Source organism: Tripterygium wilfordii, chromosome 11 (genome assembly GCF_013401445.1).
Source record: "Tripterygium wilfordii isolate XIE 37 chromosome 11, ASM1340144v1, whole genome shotgun sequence".
In the NCBI taxonomy this organism is placed as follows: Eukaryota; Viridiplantae; Streptophyta; class Magnoliopsida; order Celastrales; family Celastraceae; genus Tripterygium; species Tripterygium wilfordii.
The window spans coordinates 5,251,749-5,276,219 of record NC_052242.1 but is presented as its reverse complement, the minus strand read 5'-3'; the positions used below and the strand labels follow the sequence as shown (position 1 = coordinate 5,276,219).

Below are 24,471 nucleotides of genomic sequence, written 5' to 3'. Positions count from 1 at the left end.
GGGACCGAGATAGAACTCGACTTATTTGATGCTAGATGCTGCTATGAAGTTTGAATTTGCATTTGAAAGATTCATGGAGTTAGAGCCACATATTGCAAGTGAGGTTGCGGTGGAAGGTGGCATGCCTAACCAAGAAGATTGGGGAAATGTGAAAAGTTGGTTTCTTTTCTTCAATATTTTTATCAGTTTACTCAGAAGGTTTTTGAGACTTATTATGTTACTTTGAATAACTTTTCCCATGAGTTGAGTATATTTTTTAGTGTATTACAAGAGATGAAGTCTTCGGATGATCCTCAGATGAGCTCGATGGCTAATAAGATGATTGGAAAGTGTGAGAAATATTTGGGAAGAGGATCAAATAAACTAAAATTTTGATCTTTGTGGAGCTTGTGTTTGATCCGAGGTACAAATTGTAATATGTAACTCTAGCTTTGAAAGAGATGTATGCAAAACAAATTACAATGGAAGTGGCTGAGAAGCTTAAGTCCACCATATTCAAGTTGTTTAATGAATATAAAAATGAGCAGTCATTGCAAATTTCAAGTCGAATGGAGTCTGCTTTAGTAGCTAGCATTAAAGATAATAAGCAAACGGCTGAAAATATAGTAAGAGCTAGATTCAAAAGGTTGCAAACTGAGGTTGGAGGTGGAGAAAGCCTAACCGAATTAGATAAATATCTAGGAGAAGGAAATGAAATTGCAACGGATGGTGAGGATTTTAATGTGTTGAATTAATGGAAGATTAATTCTGATAGGTTTCCTATCTTCTTCTCATTTCTACAGTGGTATCTAAATCGACTTTTAGCATGGGTGGACAAGTTCTCGATTCATTCAGGAGTCCCTCACCCCTAAAATTGTTGAAGCACTAATTGTGTGGATGATTGTCTTGGAGGTTTACTTCTTCAAACATTAATGGTGGTGGATGATTTGGCAGAATAAGAGGCCTTTGAGCAAGGTAAAATAAATTACACTTTATTTTTTTATGATTGTTGGAGCACTTACTTATAATTATCTGATTATCGTCTATGGACTTTATTTTTCAACCACCACCCTGGAATCCACCTCAATAACTACCCTTTTGTAACCCAAATCCCAAACTTGCTTCAATCCAATAAAGACACCCCGCAACTCAGCACAGGGCATAGAACATAAGCCTATATTCATAGCAAAACTAGCTAACCAAATTCCAGATTTATCATGGATTATACCTCCAGCAATTGCTCGTTTGATATTACCCCGAACAACACCATCTGTATTTAATTTAATCCATCCATCATTCGGAGGAATCCACCTTACCAATTTCTCGATCTTCAAAACACTTCTACCTGCCAATCTACCTAAACTCTCATCTATATACATAAAGCTCTCAACCTTATGCAAAATGCAAAATAATATACAGTGGATTTGTAGGAGCAATAAAGCCTTCTTCAAAAATACATTTGTTTCTCCAACTCCACATTAACCAAACAGACACACCAAAAAGCATAGCCCAAGGGAACCCATGAGGAGTAATAATCTATGATGAAAGATTAATGCAAACACAATCCTTTGTGTTGTTAATAATGAAAAAATCATCAATATGTTGCACCCCAATCTTGTTCCAAATAGATCTAGCCCAATAGCTGTCTTGAAGAACAAGCATACAAGTTTCAATTTGATTAACACACCGAAAGCGATCACCATCCACATCATACCTCGCATTTGTCTCATACTATTAATGAGTAAGCTTTCTTGGGCTACCAGCCAGAGAAAACTATGAATCGATTGAGGACCATCCCACTGCCAAATTTTATCCCAAACATGTTCATGAATGTCAAAATTGGTCTTAGTTAGCAACTTATATCCATATTGACAAGTATATCTTCCAGAAGTGTCGCTGCTTCAAAACATACGGTTCGCTCCAACACTATCACACGGCGGTGGAATAGCCGCAATCCTTGCATACAGCTTATCCTATAAATCCTAACGAGTTTCACATACCTTACCTATAAAAAGTTATTTTTGACTTTAATACACTAACAGAGAGAGTTGATTTTCTTTTATGTTGTTTATTTGTTTAATACTTTTATTCTTATGTATACTAATTTGTGTTTCAAATTTATAATTAGGCAGTGGTACCCATGCCTCTATCAAGTACACAAGAGCAATGGAGTAACTGGAGTTGGATTTTGAAAAGAAAGATAAAGAATGTTTGAATGTGTGCGATTGTTGTCTATCGAGTATGGATTGTTAGTGTTTTCAATTTTACGTGATTGTTGTTTTTGATTAACAAGGAGTGAAGGATGACTGTAATAGAACTTAATGAGTATACTTTGGACACTTCAGTTAACTTTGCCATTTTGGAATCATGGAATATGATGGAATGTAATTTAATTTGTGCTTGAAGAATTGATGAACTGATAGAACAATAGGCAGGTTTAAGTGTTTATCAGTTTCTTGTTAGTTGCATGTTTTAATGTTTAGGGGTGTTTTAATTTGGGAATTGATGATGGAATGTTTGATGTTTAATAAATGCGAATGTTATATGTTTGACTTGTAGGTGACAGCTAATAGGTTCAACATGAGCACAGAGCACTAGAAAGTGAAAAGTGTAGTATGCCAATATGCACTTTTAACGGTTTGAATCGAAAAATCGAAAATAGAAACCAAACCTTTTGGTTCAGTTTAATATGAGTTGTACATGTAAAACGGTGTGGTCCAGTTTGCCAAAATATGAAACCAAAAATTTTTGGTTTGACGATTTTCGGTTCCAAACTGAACGGAAAAATCGAACTTCCATCCCTCAAGATCACCCAAATCCCAAAATATATCAATAAAGAATTGTTCAAAAGAATGAGAAGGGTAAAAGGTGATTTTCAAGTACAATAATCCATGACGCAATTTACACAAATGCTTCAATGCTAAGATGCTTGTTCAACTACACATGCGATATCAAACTATGACTCAATCATCCCAAGAGAAATCAATCAAAATCATCTAACTCGTTTGCATTCATCAATTCGCAAAAGAAATCAAAGAATTTACTCTACACTTGCATATTCAAACAAGAATGAGAAATCAAAGTTCAAGTTGGTAGTGAACCCTTAGCATCTACCCTTCTCTTCCTACAGTCCAACTAGCATATATGCAATGAAGCACAAAACAATAGGATAGAGAGTAGAAAGTCATACTATATTCTTCAAAAGTGATTGGAATCATGAAAATTAAGTATATCATGAAAAAATGATACTAGCCACAAGTATCCAAGCATAGTATGACATAAAATTTTTCAAAATGTGTACATTTTTTCCACAAAATACACCAAAATAAGGGTAAGAAAACACGACATAACACAATCCTCACCCCCTAACTTGAATGAGGCATTGTCCTCAATGCCTATAAGTAAATGCATGCGGAGAAAAAGAATTGTGAAATGGGTTGTGAGTACACAAAACACACACAAAATGATACTATACTAATCACTAACATGCTATGGTACAAGGGTGGGATCCTTTAGATCCCGGGAAGCAATCAATACATCAAAGTTCTCCATGAATGGTATCAAGCAATGGTCATTCTCAGGGATGGAGGTACAGAGGGATCGGGGGGCATGTACTCACATTTGTAAATATACATGTTGGTTTATGTATTTGTTTCAAAAAGCTTGTTGGTTTGATTGTACAAGTGCTTGTGACTTAATCTTAAGGCCCCGAGTCGATTCTAGCGGGCTACATTCAACATAGATTTTTTTTTCTTTATTTGCCTTTTTTTTCCTTTATTTACGGCGTCTTTCTTTTTTTTTTGTTTGCCTATTTTTTTCTCCATTTACAACATTTTCTTGTTTATTTTATTTATTTTTAATTCTTTGTAACATTTTATTCATCTATTATGCATCATGGAAAAAAAAGTTATTGGCCACATATTTAATTGGAAAAATATTACTCATTAATTCATGAGAAGCATTACTCATTAATCATTAAAATGACTATAACCTTGCAGACCGAGTAATATTGACTGTATTAAATTTTAACAAATGACAATAAATAACTCAAAATGCTTTCGGCCTCCAAACCCTCGCATACCCTCCCTCATTTCGAATACTTGCAACGTCTTTGGTTGTTCTTCTTAAATACTTTCTCTCCACTAGCGTCTTCAAAATCACTGCTCCCATGTTGAGGAACATGACAGACCTCTAAAGGTCAAGTTTCCTTGATCTACAAAATCTCTCGAAATAAATTGCACCTCGGGGTTGGGGCGCCACACCTTTCTAGTTCTTTCCATGACTTTACGTGCAAAGTGGCAGTTAGGAGACTTTTTCACTTTGCCTATCTATGATTTTCTTTTCGATCCACATGGATGCAATTAGAATGATTCAATTCCAAGTGTAGAAGGTTCTAATTCCTCCGTATCATTTTTCTCAAACAAAGGATGGCTGACACAATACCCTCAACCGAATCCTTTGCAAGTGTTTATTCCAACTTGTCCTCAACACGTGTGTGGATCAAATCAACTTCCCTTGTGTCCTCACACTCACCCACTTGCTTAGCCACATTAAACATATTCATTTCTACGGTCATATTCTCAAACAAAAGTTGCATAATCCCATTCCTACTATTGATTAGGGCATTGGAAGTTGTTAGGAATGGTCGACCAAAGATGACCAAAATGGAAGTGATGAAACTAGTGAGTGGTTGATTGTTTAATACAATAAAATCCACGGAAAAATAGAATTTATCCACTTGCATTAATACATCCTCAACAATACCTCTATGAACCCTAACAAATCGATTGACTAATTGTAAGGTAAACCGCGTATGGAAGAAGACTCAAAAAACGAACTAGCCACTCATGATCTTGATGAGAAACATATAATTTTATTGATTAAAATAAGATTTTACACCAAATCAAGAGAATACACAAGGAAATCTAGAGATAGAATGAGAGAAAATTTAAAAACTAGACAGAGGCAAGAACATCCTAACTAAAATAAAGGGTAAATACACTCTTGATTGGGACCTCAATTTAGACGTCCAATCAATCAGGAGGTAAGAATCAAACATGGGTCAACAACCTCAAATGTGGGTATGCCACAATTGAGCCAATCCACCGTTCCTAAGACAATTAAATAACACTTAAGGTTAAGCTTGCACTCCTATGGTTGATAATTCTCTAATTTAGTCAAATTAAGTGGAAAATGAAAGAAACTGGTAGCTATTATCTACATTCTATTTTAACCATTTAAGTTGGCTAGCTAGGTAGTTGTAGTAGTGATTGAAACAAGTACATCACCAAGTCGATATTATAGTATTGTTTAAATATCATTATTCTTGACATTTATGTACCAAACCCTAATTTGTTTCATGATTACATAAATGGAAAATATCTAATTGTAGTTAATTATGTCATCAAGAAACAATATAAAAGGGTTTGTTGCTAACCTTCCCACATTAATAATTAATGTTCCAAGATTCTTCAATCTTATATATGTGCATGGTGGATTACTCAAAAGTAAAGAACAAAATAAAAAGAATAACAGAATTAATTAATAAGTGGTGCATTTGCAATTCTCTTTAGCAACTCCTCCCTTGTATTGGTGCTATCTAGATAGGTTGCTAACAACTAGTCATTTGTTTTTTTCTGCGCGTAGTTGTTGTATACTTCTATATTTAAATGGGGTTGGTTCATTTTAGCATATTAAGATCTTTATATGCAACTACGCACAGGAAAAAAAAACAAATTACAAGTTGTCAAAATGAGCTTACTATGCTAAAATGAACCAACCCCATTTAAATATATAAGTATAACAACTACGAACAGATAGAGAAGGAAAAAAAAAAAAAAAAAAAAAAGGGTTACAAGTTGTTAGCAACCTATCTAGATAGCACCAATACAAAGGGAGGAGTTGATATATATATATATATATATATATATATATATGTATGCCTTCTTCGGTATTGACTTCTCTCACAAAATTGTGCCATAAAAATATATACATGGCGGCATGGATGCAAGACCTAATTAAAAAGCCTGACAATGAATCATGTTTTTTCTTTTTTTAATAAATTATAGAATTATATTATCATTTTGTAAGAAAGAAGTCAAACCTTGCACTTTCAACAATCAGTAAATAGAAAAAAGTGGGAAATAAATAAGAGAGAAAAATAATTGTAGAGGATATATCCTATAACTGATGTATGACCTTATTATGAATTAATGTGCAAATCACGACCAAAACCCCCCAGTTATTTTTTTGATTACTCTGAGAGATTTCGTATGGGAATATTCGTGATTAATTTTTTTTCACGTATGTACGTGAGTCTAGTTGTGATATCAGATATGTTACCTTCAAATTAGCATAAGTTATAAGTTTCGTATCCTCATCCCTCAAAAAAATATATATATAGGATGAATATTATCAAATTTAATTTTCAATAATTTGTCCCATTTATTGTTAGTGATGACATCAAAAACTATCTTGTCTTGATGAATTATCAAGTGGCCAGGCTAACTGTTAGAGCTGGCTGTTTTGCTATGACTTTCTACACAGGAGAAAACGTGAGCTATAGGGGCCATGAGTTTATTCTCGGTGCCCCCCCCGAAACTCAGGTTTTTACTTAGAATTTTTTTAAGTGTTATTCTGAGCTTCATTACTCAGCATTTTAACTCATAATTTTTCCAAGTAATTAAGTGTTTGTCGAGGATGACTTCTGATCTCATTGTGCAACATTTGATTCTCACCCATTTTCACTTAGAATTTCTCGAAGTGTTTCACCGAGTTTCATTGCTAGGGATTTTTACTAATAATTTTCCTAAGCATTAATAATTTGATTAGAAGAATTCTTCTCCTCCTTTTGTTGTGGAGCTTTGTTTCTTATCATGACCCGGAGATCTTCTCTCCTTTCTCCTAATCTTGTTATGGGAAGAATTTTGCTCGGCAAGGTTTGATCAGAGATCTTCCTGCTGATCTCATTATGTGGATTATCCAAGGCTTGATCGAGAGGGCTTTTTTTTAAAGGCTACCAAGCTTTCTATTGCTCAATATTTATCTTTGGGAGGTTAACAAGCTTGAGATTGCTCAATATTTGCCTTTGTAGTCTTCGCTTGATGACTCATTGTTCTCCTAATCTCATTATGTGAGTATTGTTACTCGGCAAGGTTCGATCAGGATAAGTTTTTTTTCCCACTGAGAGATATTCCTTAGTCGAATCTATCCAAGTTTCTTGTGAGTCTATCTCGGTAATCCATCGCTTGGGTGTGATGCTCAGCTGTGGAAGTATCTCTTTGTGAACAAAGGTTGTGACCTCTGTTGCACTAGTAGAGGTCAGCCGAGCAATTATATCGAATTTAGAATTTTCCTCCCGTTTGAGGAAAGGTCACTTCCTAAGGTTGTTATTGCTTGATCAAATTATTTCATCCGAGGTCGTCATCCTATTCGGAAATGGTATGGCGCATTGGCCTTTGATGTGCCAAATATATACATATATTTGTGCATCATTTACACATAAGTTCATCCCATTTTGAGTTGATTAGGAGTTGATATTGCCTAAGAAAGCTATATTTGCATATTGTAGGTGCCAAGACAAGAAATGGAGGAAAAGAGTGCAAAATGAAGACTTGGACTTCAGAAGCAATTTTCGATCGATCGGAGGTCATTACCGATCGATTGGACATGCCAAAATACCCAAAAACTCATGGAAACAGATTGCATTTCTAATCGATCGGAACAGTATCCTATCGATCGGAGTTACTATTCACAGCACGTGTAGATTGGCGAATAGGTTCCGAATTCACGTGTTTTTGAGCCAACATGATCCCAACTTGCTTGGGAAACGACGTAAAAGTTTGGGAAAGTATAAAATGGCATAAAATAGGGTTTTGGGGGTGTTCTTGGAGCTGAGATTCATTCTCTACCTTGGAGGCCACCATTGGAGCTTGGAGAAGAAGAGGGTTCACAAGATGGTTTTTTCTCTCCTCTTTTATCTTAGTTTTTATGGTTGATTTCCATTGCTTGATGATATATCTTGACCCTATGAGTGGCTAGATTTCTTTACTAGGGTCTTCATGTAACCAAACCTTGAAGATTCAATAAATTTTATTTCCTTATTTCTTGATTTATCTCTTTTGTTGATTGTTTATGGGTGTACTTATTGCTTTTGGATGTTTGGCCATTATTTAATTGATTCGTTGCCTAGATTGAGACCGGAAGGAGATATCTAGGATTTGCCTCTTTCCATAGACAACATAGGTTGCATGAACTATAGGAATATAGGGGCATAACCTATGCAAATCGCTACACGGTTAATCATAAAACTTAATGGGTTTTTGTCTCTTGAACCCGATTGTTAGGAATAACAGGGGTTAGGGATAGAGATACTTCCGGTATGACTAAACATAGAGCATTGGATAGGATAGGAAGATCGATTTTCATTATTGAGAGAGGAATTAGGGATTAAGGGACCAAGGGATTTGAATTGGATAGGTGATGTGAAATTAAGTACCCTAGTGCTTCACATCTTTGATTAGATTTCTGATTACTTAATTGCTCTTTTGTTCGTTGCTTTAGTTTAGTTTAAAAACAAAAACCAATCACGAATCATTTTCCCCAATTTTCATAGTTGTTGCTTGTTTTGACATTGATTTTGATTGTCAACATATCCTCACGGGATCGATAATTTACTCATTTCTTTATTACTTGTGCGATTTGTGCGCTTGCAATTAAATTCATATCAAGTTTTTGGCGCTGTTGCCAGGGATTGAGGCAATTGTATTTTGTGTCAAATTAGGTTTTCAATTGTGCTAATTGGTTTTTTTTTCTGTAGAAATTCTTTCTCTTGTATAAGCTTGGGAAGGCGTACCCTTAATTCGAAATTGATTGATATTGATTTGAAAATTGAGATGACACTTCACAATCTTAAGCGAGAGCTTATTAATAATATCATGGAAGGTATGAGAGACAATCAAGCAAGGAGAAATGTTGATGAGTCCGGTGGAGGTTTAAATGCTAATGTTGGCAATGGTAATAGTAGAGGTGCTAATGGAAGAAATGGGGGTGAAGAGGTTGAAAACCCTCCTAGGCAATTTGATCCTCACTCTCTTGAGGATTGTGCTAGTCCTTACTTGGGATACATCTCCTTCAAGAATCTGCTATCCTCCTATCAATGCTACTAATTTTGAGATCAAGTCAGCTATCATCAACATTATCTCTAACTCGGTGAATTTATATGGTCTTCCTAATGAAGAGCCCAATGTCCATCTTCGCTCTTTCTTGCATGTGTGCACTACTTTTGGGATTAACATAGCTTCTAAGGATGCTATCTTGTTGAGGTTATTCCCATTTTCTTTGAGGGACAAGGCTAAGGGGTGGTTGATGTCCTTGCCTCCCAATTCTATCACCACTTGGGATGAGATGGCGGAGCAATTCTTGGTGAAATTTTTTCCTCCGGCCAAGGCGGTGCAAATTAGGACGAATATCATGTCTTTTGCTCAAAAGGATCTCAAAAGGATCTTGAATCATTTTATGAGGCTTGGGAGCACTTTAAAGGCATTATTAGAAGTTGCCCAAATCATGGTCTTCCGGAATGCGTGGTGTACCAAGCTTTCTATAATGGGTTGAGCATGCATACGAAGGAGACTATTGATGCAGCCGCGGGAGGTTCATTCATGACTAAGAATCAAGAGGAGGCTCGGGAATTACTTGATAAAATTGCCAAAACCACTAACTCTTGGTCCTCGGTGAGGGGGAATCCAAAGCAAGGGGGAAGTTGTAGAGTGATGAAGTTATGTCTACCTTGATTATTATGACAAAGAAGATTGAGGCATTGATGCTAAATCAAGCTCAAGGAGTGCTTGCTATGCAAAGCACACATTTCTATATTTCTTGTGATTATTGTTGTGGACGCCATCCTACGGGGGAGTGTCTTATTGTTTTTTCTTCTAACTCTAGTGAGCAAGTGAATGCCATTGGGGGAGGCAACTTCAATCATCCCCACAATGATCCTTATTCAAACTTCCATAATCCGGGATTTAGGAATCACCCCAACTTCTCTTGGAGCAATACTCAAAATGTGTAAAATCCTCAACATCTAGTGCAGCCCTAAGAGAAGAAGAGGGATATTGATTAAATGTTTCAAAGCTAGCCGGAGGCCTAGATACACCTACAACTCATACCTCCCAATTTATGACAAGGATGGAACAATACATGAACAAAACCGATGCCACCCTACAAGCTCAAGCAAATTTGATGCAAAATTATAGAGCTTCCATCCGGAATCTTAAGGTACAAATGGGGCAAATAGCTAACACTTGTCATATAGAGAAAGAGGTACATTGCCAAGCAAATCGGAGGTGAATCCAAAAGGGAAGGATAAGGAGCAATGCATGACAATCACTCTTCGGACTAGTAAGATGGTTAAAAATGTTGTTGATCTAGATGCCGAAAAGGTGAAAATTTTGCAGGAAAAGGAGTGTAGCAAAACAGAGCACAACCAAGCCGAAAACTGTCCAGGGGCCATTTCCGATCGATCGGTCAGCTACATTACATGATGAAAAATGCAGAAATGAGAAAGATGTGCAGACTCGGTATACTGTGGAGCTGGATTGGCTCGATAGTTCTCTTCCTGCACCTCCAGTCAAGGCTTATGTGCCTCCAATTCCATTTTCTCAAAGGCTAAAGAGCAACAAGAAAAATGATGATCAATTCTCTAAGTTTTTGGAGGTATTCAAAAAGCTTCAAGTGAACATCCCCTTTGTCGAGGCCTTAGAGAAAATTCTTTGCTATGCCAAATTCATGAAGGATCTTATCCAAAAAGAGGAGATTGAAGGATCATAAAAAGATACAACTAACCAAATAGTGTAGTGCCATTGTGCAAAGGAAGCTCTCAATTAAACAAGAAGATCCAGGAAGTTTCACAATCCCCTGCACTATAGGTAACACCTTGATGGAGAGATCCTTGTGTGATCTTGGAGCTAGTATCAATTTGATGCCATTGTCGGTTGTGAAGCAAATTAGAGTGAAAGAGATTAGTCCAACCACAGTGTCCTTGCAAATGACGGATAGATCAATCAAATACCCGCTTGGCATAGTAGAGGATGTCTTAGTGAAGGTGGGTGAGCTCATGTTCCCGGTGGATTTTCTTAACTAGGATATGGAGGCCAACCCTACTACTCCCATAATCTTGAGAAGGCCATTATTGAGCACCGGAAGAGCTTTGATAGATGTTGAAAAAGGGAAGCTTACTTTGAGAGGTGCGGGAGGTGACCAAATCATTTTTAAAGTATTTGGCAATAGAAGGCAAGAGGAGGTTTCTCAACAATGCCTCTAAGTGGAGCATATTGACATGGTCATCCTTGACACTCTTGAGAATGAAGCTCCATATATTCCGGTGGAATTTTCCTATGCGAAAATCTCAAGGTTGAGCATGAAGTTCCTAAGGCAGCCTCCCAAGATGAAATTAAAGTTCAAAAGTCTCAAGTTGAATATCCCAAGGAGAAGAAAAAGAAGAGAGAAAAAGAAGAAGAGGAAGACCAAGAAAATGAAGACAAATGTCTATCCCAAGGAAGAGGTGGTGATGAAGGCTTGTGCTCCTTGCATGGCACCTAAGCAATCCAATGTTAATCCTAAGAAGCCATCAAGGGGAGTCTACACCACAACCCTCAAGGATCCCTGTTGAATTCACAAAGGGAAGTCAAGCTGAAGACTTTAAACCAAGCACTTTTGGGAGGCAACCCAGGTTTTATTGCTCCATCTCTATCTCTTTATTTCTATTTTCGCCTATTTCATGCATTAAGGACATTGCATATTTTAAGTGTGAGGGTGGGAATTTAGGTTTTCCCAGTTTTTGCTTGAAATAAAAATTTTTGACTTCAAATGCCTTATGCCATGTCATTCTTGAGTGTATTTGGATGAATTTTGTGATCTTTGAAGCATTGTTTTGTCCATTGTGCTTTTGTGATATGGAACACCTGATTGTGGGGTATGAAATATGACTTGACTTTGACATTTGTGGTTGTTTGAGATCAGTTTGATTCTAAGTAGCACTACTTGGGCAATGAAAAAGAAAAAAAATATATAGAAAAGAAAAAAATCATGTTTATAAATAAATGGTTTCTTTCATAAGTTTTCTGCTGAGTAACCGGGCCTCTTGCCTAGCAAGCAATGAGTTTCGCGTAAAAAGGTAGGAAATGAATGTTAGAGTACCTTAGTGACTAGTTCAACCTTGTAGCCTTTTTGACTGGGGTAATTAGATCCGTTGAGGTGTCGTAACACCTATTTCCCTAAGCCAACTGGATTGGGAGTCATTGGTCGGAAGCTCGTTACATGGGTCATTTAGAAAGTTTAAGGAGGTTGAACATTGCACAAGTCACCTTTGAAAAGAAAAGAGAAAAGGAAAAGGAAAAAAAATATGAATAAGAATGAAGTTTGAATAAATGCTCATTGTATTTGCTCTTTGATTCTTATTGTTCTTGGAATACTACATGGTCATTGTTTATGTCACTTTGAAGCCAAATATCAAGTGAAATCCATTACGCGCATCATTTCTTGAATTTATAAGCAAAGTGGATGAGATAACATTCTTGAAGGAATGTTTTTATTGATTTGATTGCCCTAATGCTTGATTTGTTAGTGTGGATAAGGTTGCAATTGAGAATCCATTTTATACTCTTGTTGATGACATGAATTTTGGCATTGAAGTTGTTTAATGTTTGTGGGTATCATTCTGGTAAACCCTCAGGAGAATACAACTCCTCCTACTAGGGACATCTAGGGGTTTAAAGGCTTGTGGCACATGCTAAGTGTCATCGTGAGCCCTACGAAAGTGGCATAGATTAGTTTCTTATTTAGAGTTGGTCTTCGTTGTTTTATTTTTCATTTGAGCTTAACAGGAAAATACTATTTCCCTCTTTTATTCATTCTCAATTTGCTCGATGACGAGCAAGGGTTAAGTGTGAGAGTGTTTGATATGCCACATATATACATACATTCATGCATCTTTTACACATAATTCATCCCATTTTTAGTTGATTAAGAGTTGATATTGCCTAAGAAAGCTATATTTGCGTATTATCGGTACTAAGGCAAGAAAGGGTGGAAATGAGTGCAAAATGAAGATTTGGACTCCAAAAGCAATTTTCGATCGATCGGACCTGCCAAAATACCCAAAAACTCATGGAGACAAATTGCATTTCCCATCGATCGGAATAATATCCGATCGATCGGAGTTACTATTCACAGCACGAGCAGTTTCAAGAAAAAGTTCCGAATTTATGTGTTTTTGAGCCAAAATGATGCCAACTTGTTTGGGAAACGACATAAGAGTTTGAGGAAGTATAAAAGTGCATAAAATAGGGTTTTGGGGGTGTTCTTGGAGCTGAGATTCATTCTCTACCTTGGAGGTCACCATTGGAGCTTGGAGAAGAAGAGGGTTCACAAGGGGGTTTTCTCTCTCCTCTTTTATCTTAGTTTTTATGGTTGATTTCCATTGCTTGATGATGTTTCTTGACTCTATGAGTGACTAGATTTCTTTACTAGGGTCTTAATGTAACCAAACCTTGAAGATTCAATAAACTTGGTTTTTTCTCTCTCTTGTTGATTGTTTATGGGTGTGCTTAATGCTTTTGGATGTTTGGCCATTATTCAATTGATTCGTTGCCTAGATTGAGACCGGACGGAGATATCTAGGATTTTCCTCTTGCCATAGACGACATATGTTGCATGAACCGTAGGAATATAGGGGCATGACCTATGCAATCGCTACACGGTTAATCCACAAATCTTCATGGGTTTTTGTCTCTTAAACTCGATTGTTAGGAATAACAGAGGTTAGGGATAGAGATACTTCCGGTGTGACTAGACATAGAGCATTGGATAGGATAGGGAGACCGATTGTCATTATTGAGAGAGGAATTAAGGATTACGGGACCAAAGGAGTTGAATTGGATAGGTAAGGTGAAATTAAGTATCGTAGTGCTTCCCATCTTTGATTAGATTTGTGATTACTTAATTGCTCTTTTGTTCTTTGTTTTAGACTAGTTTAAAAACAAAAACCAATCACGAATCCTTTTCCCCAATTTTCATAGTTGTTGCTTGTTTTGACATTGATTTTGATTGTCAACACATCCTCGTGGGAACGATAATTTACTCTTCTCTTTATTACTTGTGCCAACCTGGTAAGAAATTTCCTTAGTCCTGAATAGGATTTTTAGGGAGAGCTTCTCAATCTCTCATGATGCATTATTCGAATCAGTTATATGGGCACATTAAGGCATTTTTGGTTAAACCGAGTGATGAATGCCCGTAGTGTTGAAATTAGGAGAGAATATTATGTTTCATGTAATTATGAGTTGTAAATATTCTCTTTGATTTAGTTTCCTAGAATTAGGTTGATTTGATTGATTCGGTTTCCTTAATTAAGGATTCTCAATGTAACTATATAATGTGCATTCTCACAATATGAATATACAACACAATTTCTCATATTCTTTTTTGTATTGGAGCCCTTAGGGTTTTCTTTATCATCACTGTTCATGGCACTATTCATGGTATTGTTCATCATCACTATTCACGGCACAGTTCATCGTCACTGTACACGGTTGCTGTCTATCTGAGCGCATGTTTCTGTCCAGTGACGTTCTGCTTGCTTCAATCTCCACATGGCATCTTTGGATAAGGACAAAGATGTGGACCTAGTCATGGCAATCCCTCCGACCTCTCGTCCTGATTTATCCCTCAATCCATCACACCATGCTCAATGGGTCACTAGTGCTCTCTTGAATGGTAAGAATTTTCATGCTTGGGCTCGGTATCTCCGGCTTTATCTCGGTGGAAAACGGAAGTCGAAATGGCTATTTGATAAAAATCCAAGACCGAATGCCTCTGATCTTACTTTTGATGAGTGGGAGGCTGACAACTGTAATACACCGAACTTCTTTTCTTTTAGAAATTAGGTATGACCAACATGTGCTGAGTATGTATATATATATATATATATAAAATCGTTAGAAATTAATACCGAGTGATTTGGGGGTGTACGAGTGGTTTTAAAACTGAAATTTTTTACTACAGAGGTAACCGTCCGGACAGCTTTTAAAAGCCGTCCGGACAGCCATAGAGGAACTCAAAACAAAGTGTTCCAGGCGTAGGTGTCCGGACACCTATAGAAGTGTTCAGACACCTCTTTAAAATTTGCACCCGAGAATTGTTTAAAACACTCATTTTCCTGATTTCTTTCAAAATACCCGACCTAAACAAACCCTAAACCTCATTTTCTCTCAAATTTCCTCCCTCCCATCAATCTAAGATCATCAACCAAGGTAAGATTATCCTCTTTAAAGTTGTTTCAAGTTGGATTCATAACTTCTCTCTCTAGTTTACATATTTTTAAATTCCTCTCATTATTCTAATCTTTCAAGGTTTGAACCCAAACTCAAATCCATGAGTTTCTACATCATTTGAGACCTAAAGGAAGCTTGAATCTCTTCCTTCTACTTGTTTCTACAACCTTGGTAAGTTTTCTTAAACCTAAAAGGTAGTATTTAGAGATTGGGTGAATTGGGATTCTAGGGTTTTATGGGTTTTGTAGATTTGGGGGAAAATCTTTAAATTAGATGAAATTAGTGATTTAATAGGTTGATTTAGACTTTTTTATGGTTGTATTGCTAGATTCTATGGTTGATTGGAGTAGCAAGCTTGAGTAGGTGAAGTTCAAGAACTTGGAAAGTTTTGTAAGAGAAGGTAATGGGTTATTGATTTATTGGATTAATTTGTGCTAGATATGTGAAATTGAAGTTGTTTATATATTGATTGGAGGATGGGTTACCGAATAATAGGTTGGTTGAGGCCGGGAAAAGTCAAGGTTGAGTATTGATTTACATAGCTAATTTTTGGAGTGCGAGGTAGGGAAATTCCACCCTTTGCTATTCTCTTTGAATATGTCTTTCCATTAAGAACGTTTATCTTTCTCATTGTTCATTATAATTCGTTCTTGCCTTAATTATACCTAAGGGAGAACAACTCCACTTTGTGATTTCTTCGTGGTATAATTTGAGTTATATTGCATACCCTACTGTTCAATCTTCCATTGAGCATGAATGATTCTTGAACATGCATCATGTAGTATATATATATATATGTAGGTTGTATGTATACCCTATTGCATAACCATGTTGAACATGCATTGTAATTGTATAGTAGATGTCGGGTATGGACCCGTATATCTCCTAGTTGTGTTTAATATGAAATGTGGAATGTCGTTGGGCCGTTTAGGGTTCCTATGAGTACAGGAATGCTGGTGGGCAGAGTCAGGATTCCATATGGGTTTGAAATACCATATGATGATGCCGTTGGGCTGTTCAGGGTCCCGATATGTATAGGGATGTCGGTGAGCCAAGTTAGGATCTCGTATGGCGTGATTATCTACTTGTGTTTGGTGTACATGATGTTAGTTATCATATTGTTGCATTTGTGCCTTTCTTTAATATTTCAGCCTTATGTTGTTCACTTACTCTTTATTACTCGCTATTGGGCCTTTCGCTCACCCTTTTCTTTCTCCTATTCCCTCCTCACAGGTTAGTCTAGTTCCGGTTTCAATGAAGTTGTGCTTACTATGGGGTTTGATCGGTGTCACTATGATCATACATGTTTCATTCGTCGCCTATCTCAGGGCAAATGTATTATCATCTCAGTTTATGTTGATAACATCCTTATTACTGGAAACGACTCCCAAGGTATTGTTCAGGTAAAGGAAGACCTCAGAAAATCCTTTGACATTAAGGATTTAGGTCCTCTCCGGTATTTTCTTGGTATTGAGGTTGCTCGTTCTCGTCGTGGTATATCTTTATCCTAGAGAAAATATGTTCTTGGTCTTCTATAGGATATTGGTATGCTTGGTTGTAAACCTGCCTCTACTCCTATGATTCCTAACCTCAAGTGGTCACCAGACTCAGGAGCTTGTTTGCTAGATCCATCTGTGTATCAGCGTCTTGTGGGACGCCTTATTTACCTGACAAACACGAGACCGGATATTACATTTGCTGTTAGTATTGTTAGTCAATACATGCACTCTCCACGTACTTCACATTTGGATGTTGTTTATCACATTCTCAGTTATCTCAAATTTTGTCCTGGTCTCGAATTGTTCTATACTTCTGGAAAGATGTCATGTCCACCATCTAGTCTCGCATGCTATATATCGTCTGATCTCTCGGGCTACATTGATGCTGATTATGCGGGTTCCTTAAGTGATAGACGTTCTATCTTTAGCTTTTGTACTTTTCGGGGTAATCATCTTATATCATGGAAAAGTAAGAAGCAAGCAGTTGTTTCTCAATCATCAGTTGAATCTGAATATCGTGCCATGGCTCATGGTATATGCGAAATCATGTGGCTTCGTTCTCTCCTCACTGAACTAGGTATTTCTATAACAGGCTCGTCTACTTTATTCTGTGATAACAAGTCTCCCATCATGCTGTCATCCGACTCAGTTCTCCACGAAAGAACTAAGCATATATATAGAAGTTGACATCCATTTCATTCGGGAAAAAGTTCGAGCGGGCATTACCACTCCTAGCTTTGTTCCTTCATCAGCTCAGACTGCGGACATGTTTACTAAACCAATAGGTCCTTCTTTACTTAAGACATCTCCAGTCAAGTTAGGTCTCGTCAATCTCTTCGTACCAGCTTGAGGGGGAGTGTTGAAATTAGGAGAGAATATTACATTTCCTGTAATTATGGGTTGTAAATATTCCCTTTGATTTAGTTTTCTAGAATTAGGTTGATTTGATTGATTCGGTTTCCTTAATTTAGGGTTCTCAATGTAACTATATAATGTGCAGTCTCACAATATGAATATACAACACAATTTCTCATATTCTTTTCGTAGTATTTCTTCTTTCCCTATTGGATGTTCATCAAGCTGAGGTTCATGTTCCTTGGCTTCCTTGCACCGACAAAGTGAGTAATAAACTTCTGGGATAGATCTTTGAAACTGATGATATTGTGATGAGGGAGGTTTAAGAACCATGTCCTCGTTGCTATTGTTAGTGAGGCCATGAGCATCTTGCAGAGAGCTATCTTGGTTGCTCCTTGGACTTCCATCATGGTCTCGAAACCCATGACTTGGTTGAAAGGGTCACCCTTCCCCCTCATAGTTTTTCAAGGTTGGAACCTTAAAGTTTCTTGGCATCTCGACATGAGCAACCTGGGTGATAGTGGTGTCAGTGAGTTGTCCGATACTTTATCCAAGAGTGCTAGCTCCTTCAAGGCTGTGATCTTTCGATCCTATGTGAGAGACTGTTGATCCACATCTTCATTAGGGGAAAAAGATAAGAAGTTGTATCATTGACTGGAAGCTACCAAGGTGCATTCACCAGTTGAGCTAGGGCTTGCACCTAAAGTAGTAGTTACTCGAAATACTACTGAGTGACCGGAGCATTTTGCTGTTGAGGGTTGTTCCCCTAGGGTCACTTGTCCTCAAGTTGTTGTTGCTAGTTCTCTGACCTCTAGTCCATACCATTTTTATTTCAAGAAATTAGTCATTGTCATAGACAATGCTATACTGATGGCGTCTAAAACTAGCTCGGTCTTGGTGATGTATCAAATTATCAAAATAGCTGTCAGAGGTGGTTGTTCATCTATCCTTAACCTTCTAGGAGCCCCCAGTTTGTTCTTAGGGGGGACCTCTCTAACGTTCAAGTCAGTTCGAGATGCTTTTCGACAAAGGTGATCGGTTCTCGGAGCTCTCTCTCAAGTCTATCAATCAAAAGTATAGGTTTCAAGATATTTTACCTGGCGCTGGAGGCCCCTTTTTATGAGTTTGGCAGTTCTAATTATGGTAGGAATAGATTTCTTCCTTCCTGATTCTTTGGCGGATTTTGAGGAGGGTGAATCTGATACTGTTTTTTTTTTTTTTTTTGTAATTGGAGTTGGTCTCCTTCAAAATTATATGTTCCCTTGGTGTTCGATCACCCAGGGTGTTTGAGGTGATATTGTTCGGTTTAGTACCGAGATGTTTTATCAATTCATCCACACAGCTAAGGTACTATTTGTTCCTTATCACCTCGGCTCGGCCTTGATCGGCATCTTGTGGTGAGCCTATATCGTATCTCGATCAATATGTCTGCTCGACATCTTGGTAACAGGTGTTGTCACTCTAGTGGATGGTGATTTTGGTATTGTCATCAATCAAAAGTATAGGTTTCAAGATATTTTACCTGGCGGTGGAGGCCCCTTTTTATGAGTTTGGCAGTTTTAATTATGGTAGGAATAGATTTCTTCCTTCCTGATTCTTTGGCGGATTTTGAGGAGGGTGAATATGATACTGTTCTTTTTTTTTTTGTAATTGGAGTTGGTCTCCTTCAAAATTATATGTTCCCTTGGTGTTCGATCACCCAAGGTGTTTGAGGTGATATTGTTCGGTTTAGTACCGAGATGTTTTATCAATTCATCCACACAGCTAAGGTACTGTTTGTTCCTTATCACCTCGGCTCGGCCTTGATCTGCATCTTGTGGTGAGCCTATATCGTATCTCGATCAATATGTCTGCTCGACATCTTGGTAACACGTGTTGTCACTCTAGTGGATGGTGATTTTGGTATTGTCAGTTAGACTTGTTCAAACATTTGAATATAATAGCTCTAAAGTGCGAATGAATTAATGATAAAGACCCCTCCATACCAGTGTTTCATGGGCTCTGGAGAGTCCAGGCCCAAACCCCACCCTAACAGTCCAATAGGCCCAGCCCGCATCCATGGGTGTAGTCCAATGGGCCTCCACAATACCAATGTTTCATGGGCTCTTGTGAAGGAGTGGTCATTGCCCTCCTTATAAACAGCACTTAACTCCCCTATCTTTCCGATATGGGAGTTTCTATCAATTAACAATTGATAAATGGTTATAACAATGAATTTCAATCCTCAAGTTTCAAAAGAGAAACTGCTTAACCACAAGAATTCAAAAACAGAACCTTCATCTTTCACAATCGTTTTGTTCGATTTATTGCAAAGTTTGGAAAGTAACATTTTTATCAAAAAAAAAAATATTATTGATTATTAATTTTATTCTATGCTAGAGAACACATCAAGGAGGGTTCCCTAACAAACCATATTATTTCATGTTGTTAGTTGATTCAATGCAATTTCTTGCATTGATAAACATAATTATATCTTCTTCAACTGGTGTGTGTGTGTATATGCAAAGCAAGTTTCTAAGATGCCTTGCATGATTTGGACCACCAAGTACTTCTATTAATTTTTTTTTATTTTTAGTGGATGTTGTTGATTAAAAAAGTACTTAATTTTTTTCCATATTTTTTAGGACTCACTCCACATTTTGCTTTTGTTCATGAACTTTAGTGCTCAAAATTAAAATACTAATAAGTTTCTTGCACTAATGATCTCTTGATTCTTCAATGTTTGTCATGTAATGATAGACATGAAAACCACTAAATGGATTTATATACTTGTAAAGAAGACCAAAGATTCTATCCCTGTTTTAATTATTTGACTAGTAATTAATCATTGACTCAATTTAAAATTATGTTGTGTTTCAAGTTTACCAAGTCTTGTTAGAGGTTCCAAGTCAAGTGAATCTATAAGTAAACAAAGTAGGCATCAAACGCAATAACAAGAGGTGGCTCCAACGACAAAACTGGCCTGCGAATTAAATATAATAATACGTATATTTTTATTAAAATTAATAGAAGAGAACTTTATAAACTAGAAATGACACAGAAGAGTAATTTTTTAAAGAAACTATTCGACTCCCTGTGTGTGGTTGTAATTTTGTTTTTCTCAATGATATATTTGTTTTATGGAAATAACCCACGCATCTCGTGGGAACTGGACTTGTTAAAACCAATAGAAGAAAATTTTATAAACTTTTAGAATTTAAAAATTAATAGTGCTAAATAATCTATATAGTGGTAGCCCATGAGAGCCCAAATCTTTTAAACGAAATTTTAAAATGTTTTAACTCTCAAAATACATGTTAAATTTTTTAAAAAATTACATATTCAGAATCAGCGCATAAAACGCTTTCTAAGAAAATCCATTGTCTATGAGTTTTATCGGATAAATTTTAATGTCATTGTTTTTTTCAATGGAATTTCTTAATTCCGTTGTTTTTTTAATGGAATTTCAAAAACAAATTAATTTAGAATTAAAATAATGAATTTTAAACTTTTCTTTAAAAAACAATAAAATCTATATTAAAACAATAAATTTTTGATAATAAATTATGGGATAAAAGAGTAAAAATAAAACTATTCCACTGATTAAATTAATAGAATAAATATGTTGGGCTTCCATGGGCTACCAAACTGATAGAGTACATGTTATTTTTGTCCAAAAATTTGTCAATGAAGACGACCCACGTCTGGTTCTTAATTCTTACACGCATTAACGTATGGTCAAAACAGGATTCAACATTAATTATTGTCTTAATTAGCACAACCAATATGCTTTTGTCCATTCATTCAATCATGTAGTATATGAACAGCTTTTTTTGTTTTTTAATGGTGGGAATGAAGTGGCAGCATCTTTGCTTGGATTATAAGAGTTCCTTTTAGGCCTTGAAGAAGCACTCTTGAGGGATAATAATTATCACAACTTGTTTTGAAAGAAGAAAAAAAAAATGGGAAGGCAACCTTGTTGTGATAAGGTTGGATTGAAGAGAGGTCCATGGACAATTGAGGAAGATCACAAGCTCGTCAATTTCATCCTCAACAATGGCATCCATTGCTGGCGAGCCGTCCCGAAACTTGCAGGTACTACATAAGCTTCTTCGCTAATGAAATTTGAATGAGTTTAGGTGATCATCTCACAAGGTTTTTGGTCATGGCACAGGTTTGCTAAGGTGTGGGAAAAGTTGTAGATTAAGATGGATAAACTATCTCCGGCCGGATCTTAAGCGAGGAAATTTTACGGAAGCTGAAGAAAATCAAATTATACAGCTTCATTCGAGACTTGGTAACAGGTAACTATCAGCAGCTAATTATGAAGCAATGTGGTTAATTAGGGGAAAAAATAGTTGTTCATAACAATTAATTGATTGAACATTTTGAAGGTGGTCTAAGATTGCTTCACATTTTCCGGGACGAACCGACAATGAGATCAAGAATCACTGGAATACTAGGATTAAGAAGAAGTTAAACCTCCTTGGATTGGACCCAGTGACTCATAAACCTGTTGAGCAAACAGAAAATAGTACTGCTAATTATCAGACAATCAGTGTACCGGAGCCTAATTCATCGACGACGACGAAGGAACAAGAAGATGATGCCGTGAAGGATGAAGAAGAAGATGATGATCATCAGAAGAAGAATGATCAATTGGATGTGGAAGAAACAAGTGAGCTTCTGAGCAATTATGAAATGTTATGTGGTGGGTTGGACTTGGAAGCACTAATGTTGAACCTAGAAAGCCCTAATAATACTTGTTCAAATACTACTTCTTCATTGTCTCTTGATCAAGAATCAAACAACAAGGTTAATCTCTGGATTAATGGCGAATCATCGACGACAAAACAAGATGATTCCCTAAGGCAGTGGTGTGAGAGTTTTGATTATTTTCTCTCATGGAATGAATATTAATTAGTTTCATAATCTCACTCAAGGCAACATTCATTGATTCTGTATTAAGAATTAAAGCTCTTCTGGTGATTATGATTATTTTTTTTCTTTTTGCTTTGTATTATTATGTGTTTTCATTGTTGATAAGGCCGGGTACTTTCTATTGTCTCCCTTTTGTAACTATAATAATCATATCATGAATGTTTTCATTTTTCTTGTCTTGAAAATGGCAGGCATAGCTTTAGTTCAAAGTGCTTGATTTTGCAGTAATATAGAAGGCCGTATTGGGATTCAAATTGAATGTTCCTAGTTTATGCCTCCCCCAATCTTTTCTGCCACATATATATTAGTAATATATTCTACTAGCTTATCAATTTCGGTAGGACCATCTACAATACTATATGGAAACAAAACTCTTCAATTGATTCTTTAATTTGTTTTTTTTATTTGTTTGACGAGAATATATTGGTATTAAGTCATGCTAGGCAGTCATTCGGCATATGGTTCAATAATGGAATGCGTGCGAGCGTGAGCGTGAGGTTAGTATGACAATAAGTATGAGGTAAATGTTATCATATTTGGTAGAAAATAAAGAGTGATTATGTGTGACAATTTTAATAGTATTCTTTTTTCAACAATGATTGCAAGTTTAATCTAAGGTTTATCATTATTTGTGATAAGGGTATAATAATCTTTTGCATGTTAAACGCATTTTCGTTGGAGGAGAATAAATGGTAGAATAAGTTTGAGATTTCATCTTGTCAAAAAAAGCCAACCAAACCAAGAGAATGGGTGATTGTCACCCTTATTCTACCATCTAAATGTCAATCAAATGCTCTATCAGTATATTAGTATCTTACGCACGTACTATTTGAATCATAATGCATGGATCCCCATTATCTTCAATCTACAAATTTACTTACTGAAAATACTTAAAAGTAGTGTTTTAAGTACCAATTAGACAATTAGTATGCGATATAACGGGTTCAATAGATTGAGTGAACGGGTTCAATAGATTGAGTGGTACAAAGAGTTTATATATATATATATATATATATATATATACTCTAGAGGATAAGAGTAACAATTGTTTTGGTAGTTAAAACTTAGGATTTCCTACTTGAGTGTTCAAGTTCAATTCTCACTAATGTTAGTTTTAACATATTTTTTTTGACTCACACAACAAACATCCTACTTTGAAAAATTGAAAGAGTTTTACAACCATAAATTTTATAAAGAAAGTTGTAGTTTCTCATAAAAGCCATTATTAAAAAAATCCACTTCAAAATTTCTTTTGAAGACTTCAAGTATTAGTTAAATTTTTTATTTATCGGATAGGAGTTTGATACACGGTTAAACCGACCGATATTTAAAAAATTTGTTTAGAATTCACAAGGGAACACCGTTAACTGTTTGTCAAACAAGGCACCACCTTTGTGGTACCATTCAAAATGATTAGCTAGAATTTTTTAGGACTATCGTGAGAAGAAATTTGGTTGCAAAGTGATGTTTTAACATGACTAAAAAAATTTTAGGACTATTATGAATACTCATCCCAAGAGCATGCAAAAACACAACTAAAGCACCTAAATGATGAAGTTGCTTTGTCTCCCACTTGACTAGACGTCTAGATCTACTCAAACTTTTCATTAACATAAATGAAGTACAACTTTAAAACATATTAAATTAATATAGAATCAATCAAGTTGTGGGTCGCTCCTTAGTATGTGAATGTGACAGAATCACATTTTAATTAAAACAACGTCAAGTTGGTGAATAATTTTAAGGTCCATTAATTATTTTGTTTTAATCAATTAAACAATATGGAAACACACAAGTGGGAGTGACTGCCCCTCATCACTACAATTATAGTGATATACAATTAGGAATTAATTATCAATAAATCCCTCATATAAGGTTTATAGACCAAT

General features: G+C 36.2%; 1 protein-coding gene across 1 annotated transcript; it reads left to right on the top strand.

Annotated features, from left to right (window-relative positions):
* Window positions 1-21,515: 21,515 nt before the first annotated feature.
* LOC120009964 (myb-related protein 315-like) lies at window positions 21,516-22,694 on the top strand. Its single transcript, XM_038860701.1, has 3 exons — window positions 21,516-21,736; window positions 21,816-21,945; window positions 22,036-22,694. The coding sequence occupies exons 1-3, from the start codon at window positions 21,604-21,606 to the stop codon at window positions 22,559-22,561; spliced, it is 789 nt and encodes a 262-aa protein (XP_038716629.1). The 5' UTR covers window positions 21,516-21,603; the 3' UTR covers window positions 22,562-22,694.
* The last annotated feature ends 1,777 nt before the right edge of the window (window positions 22,695-24,471 follow it).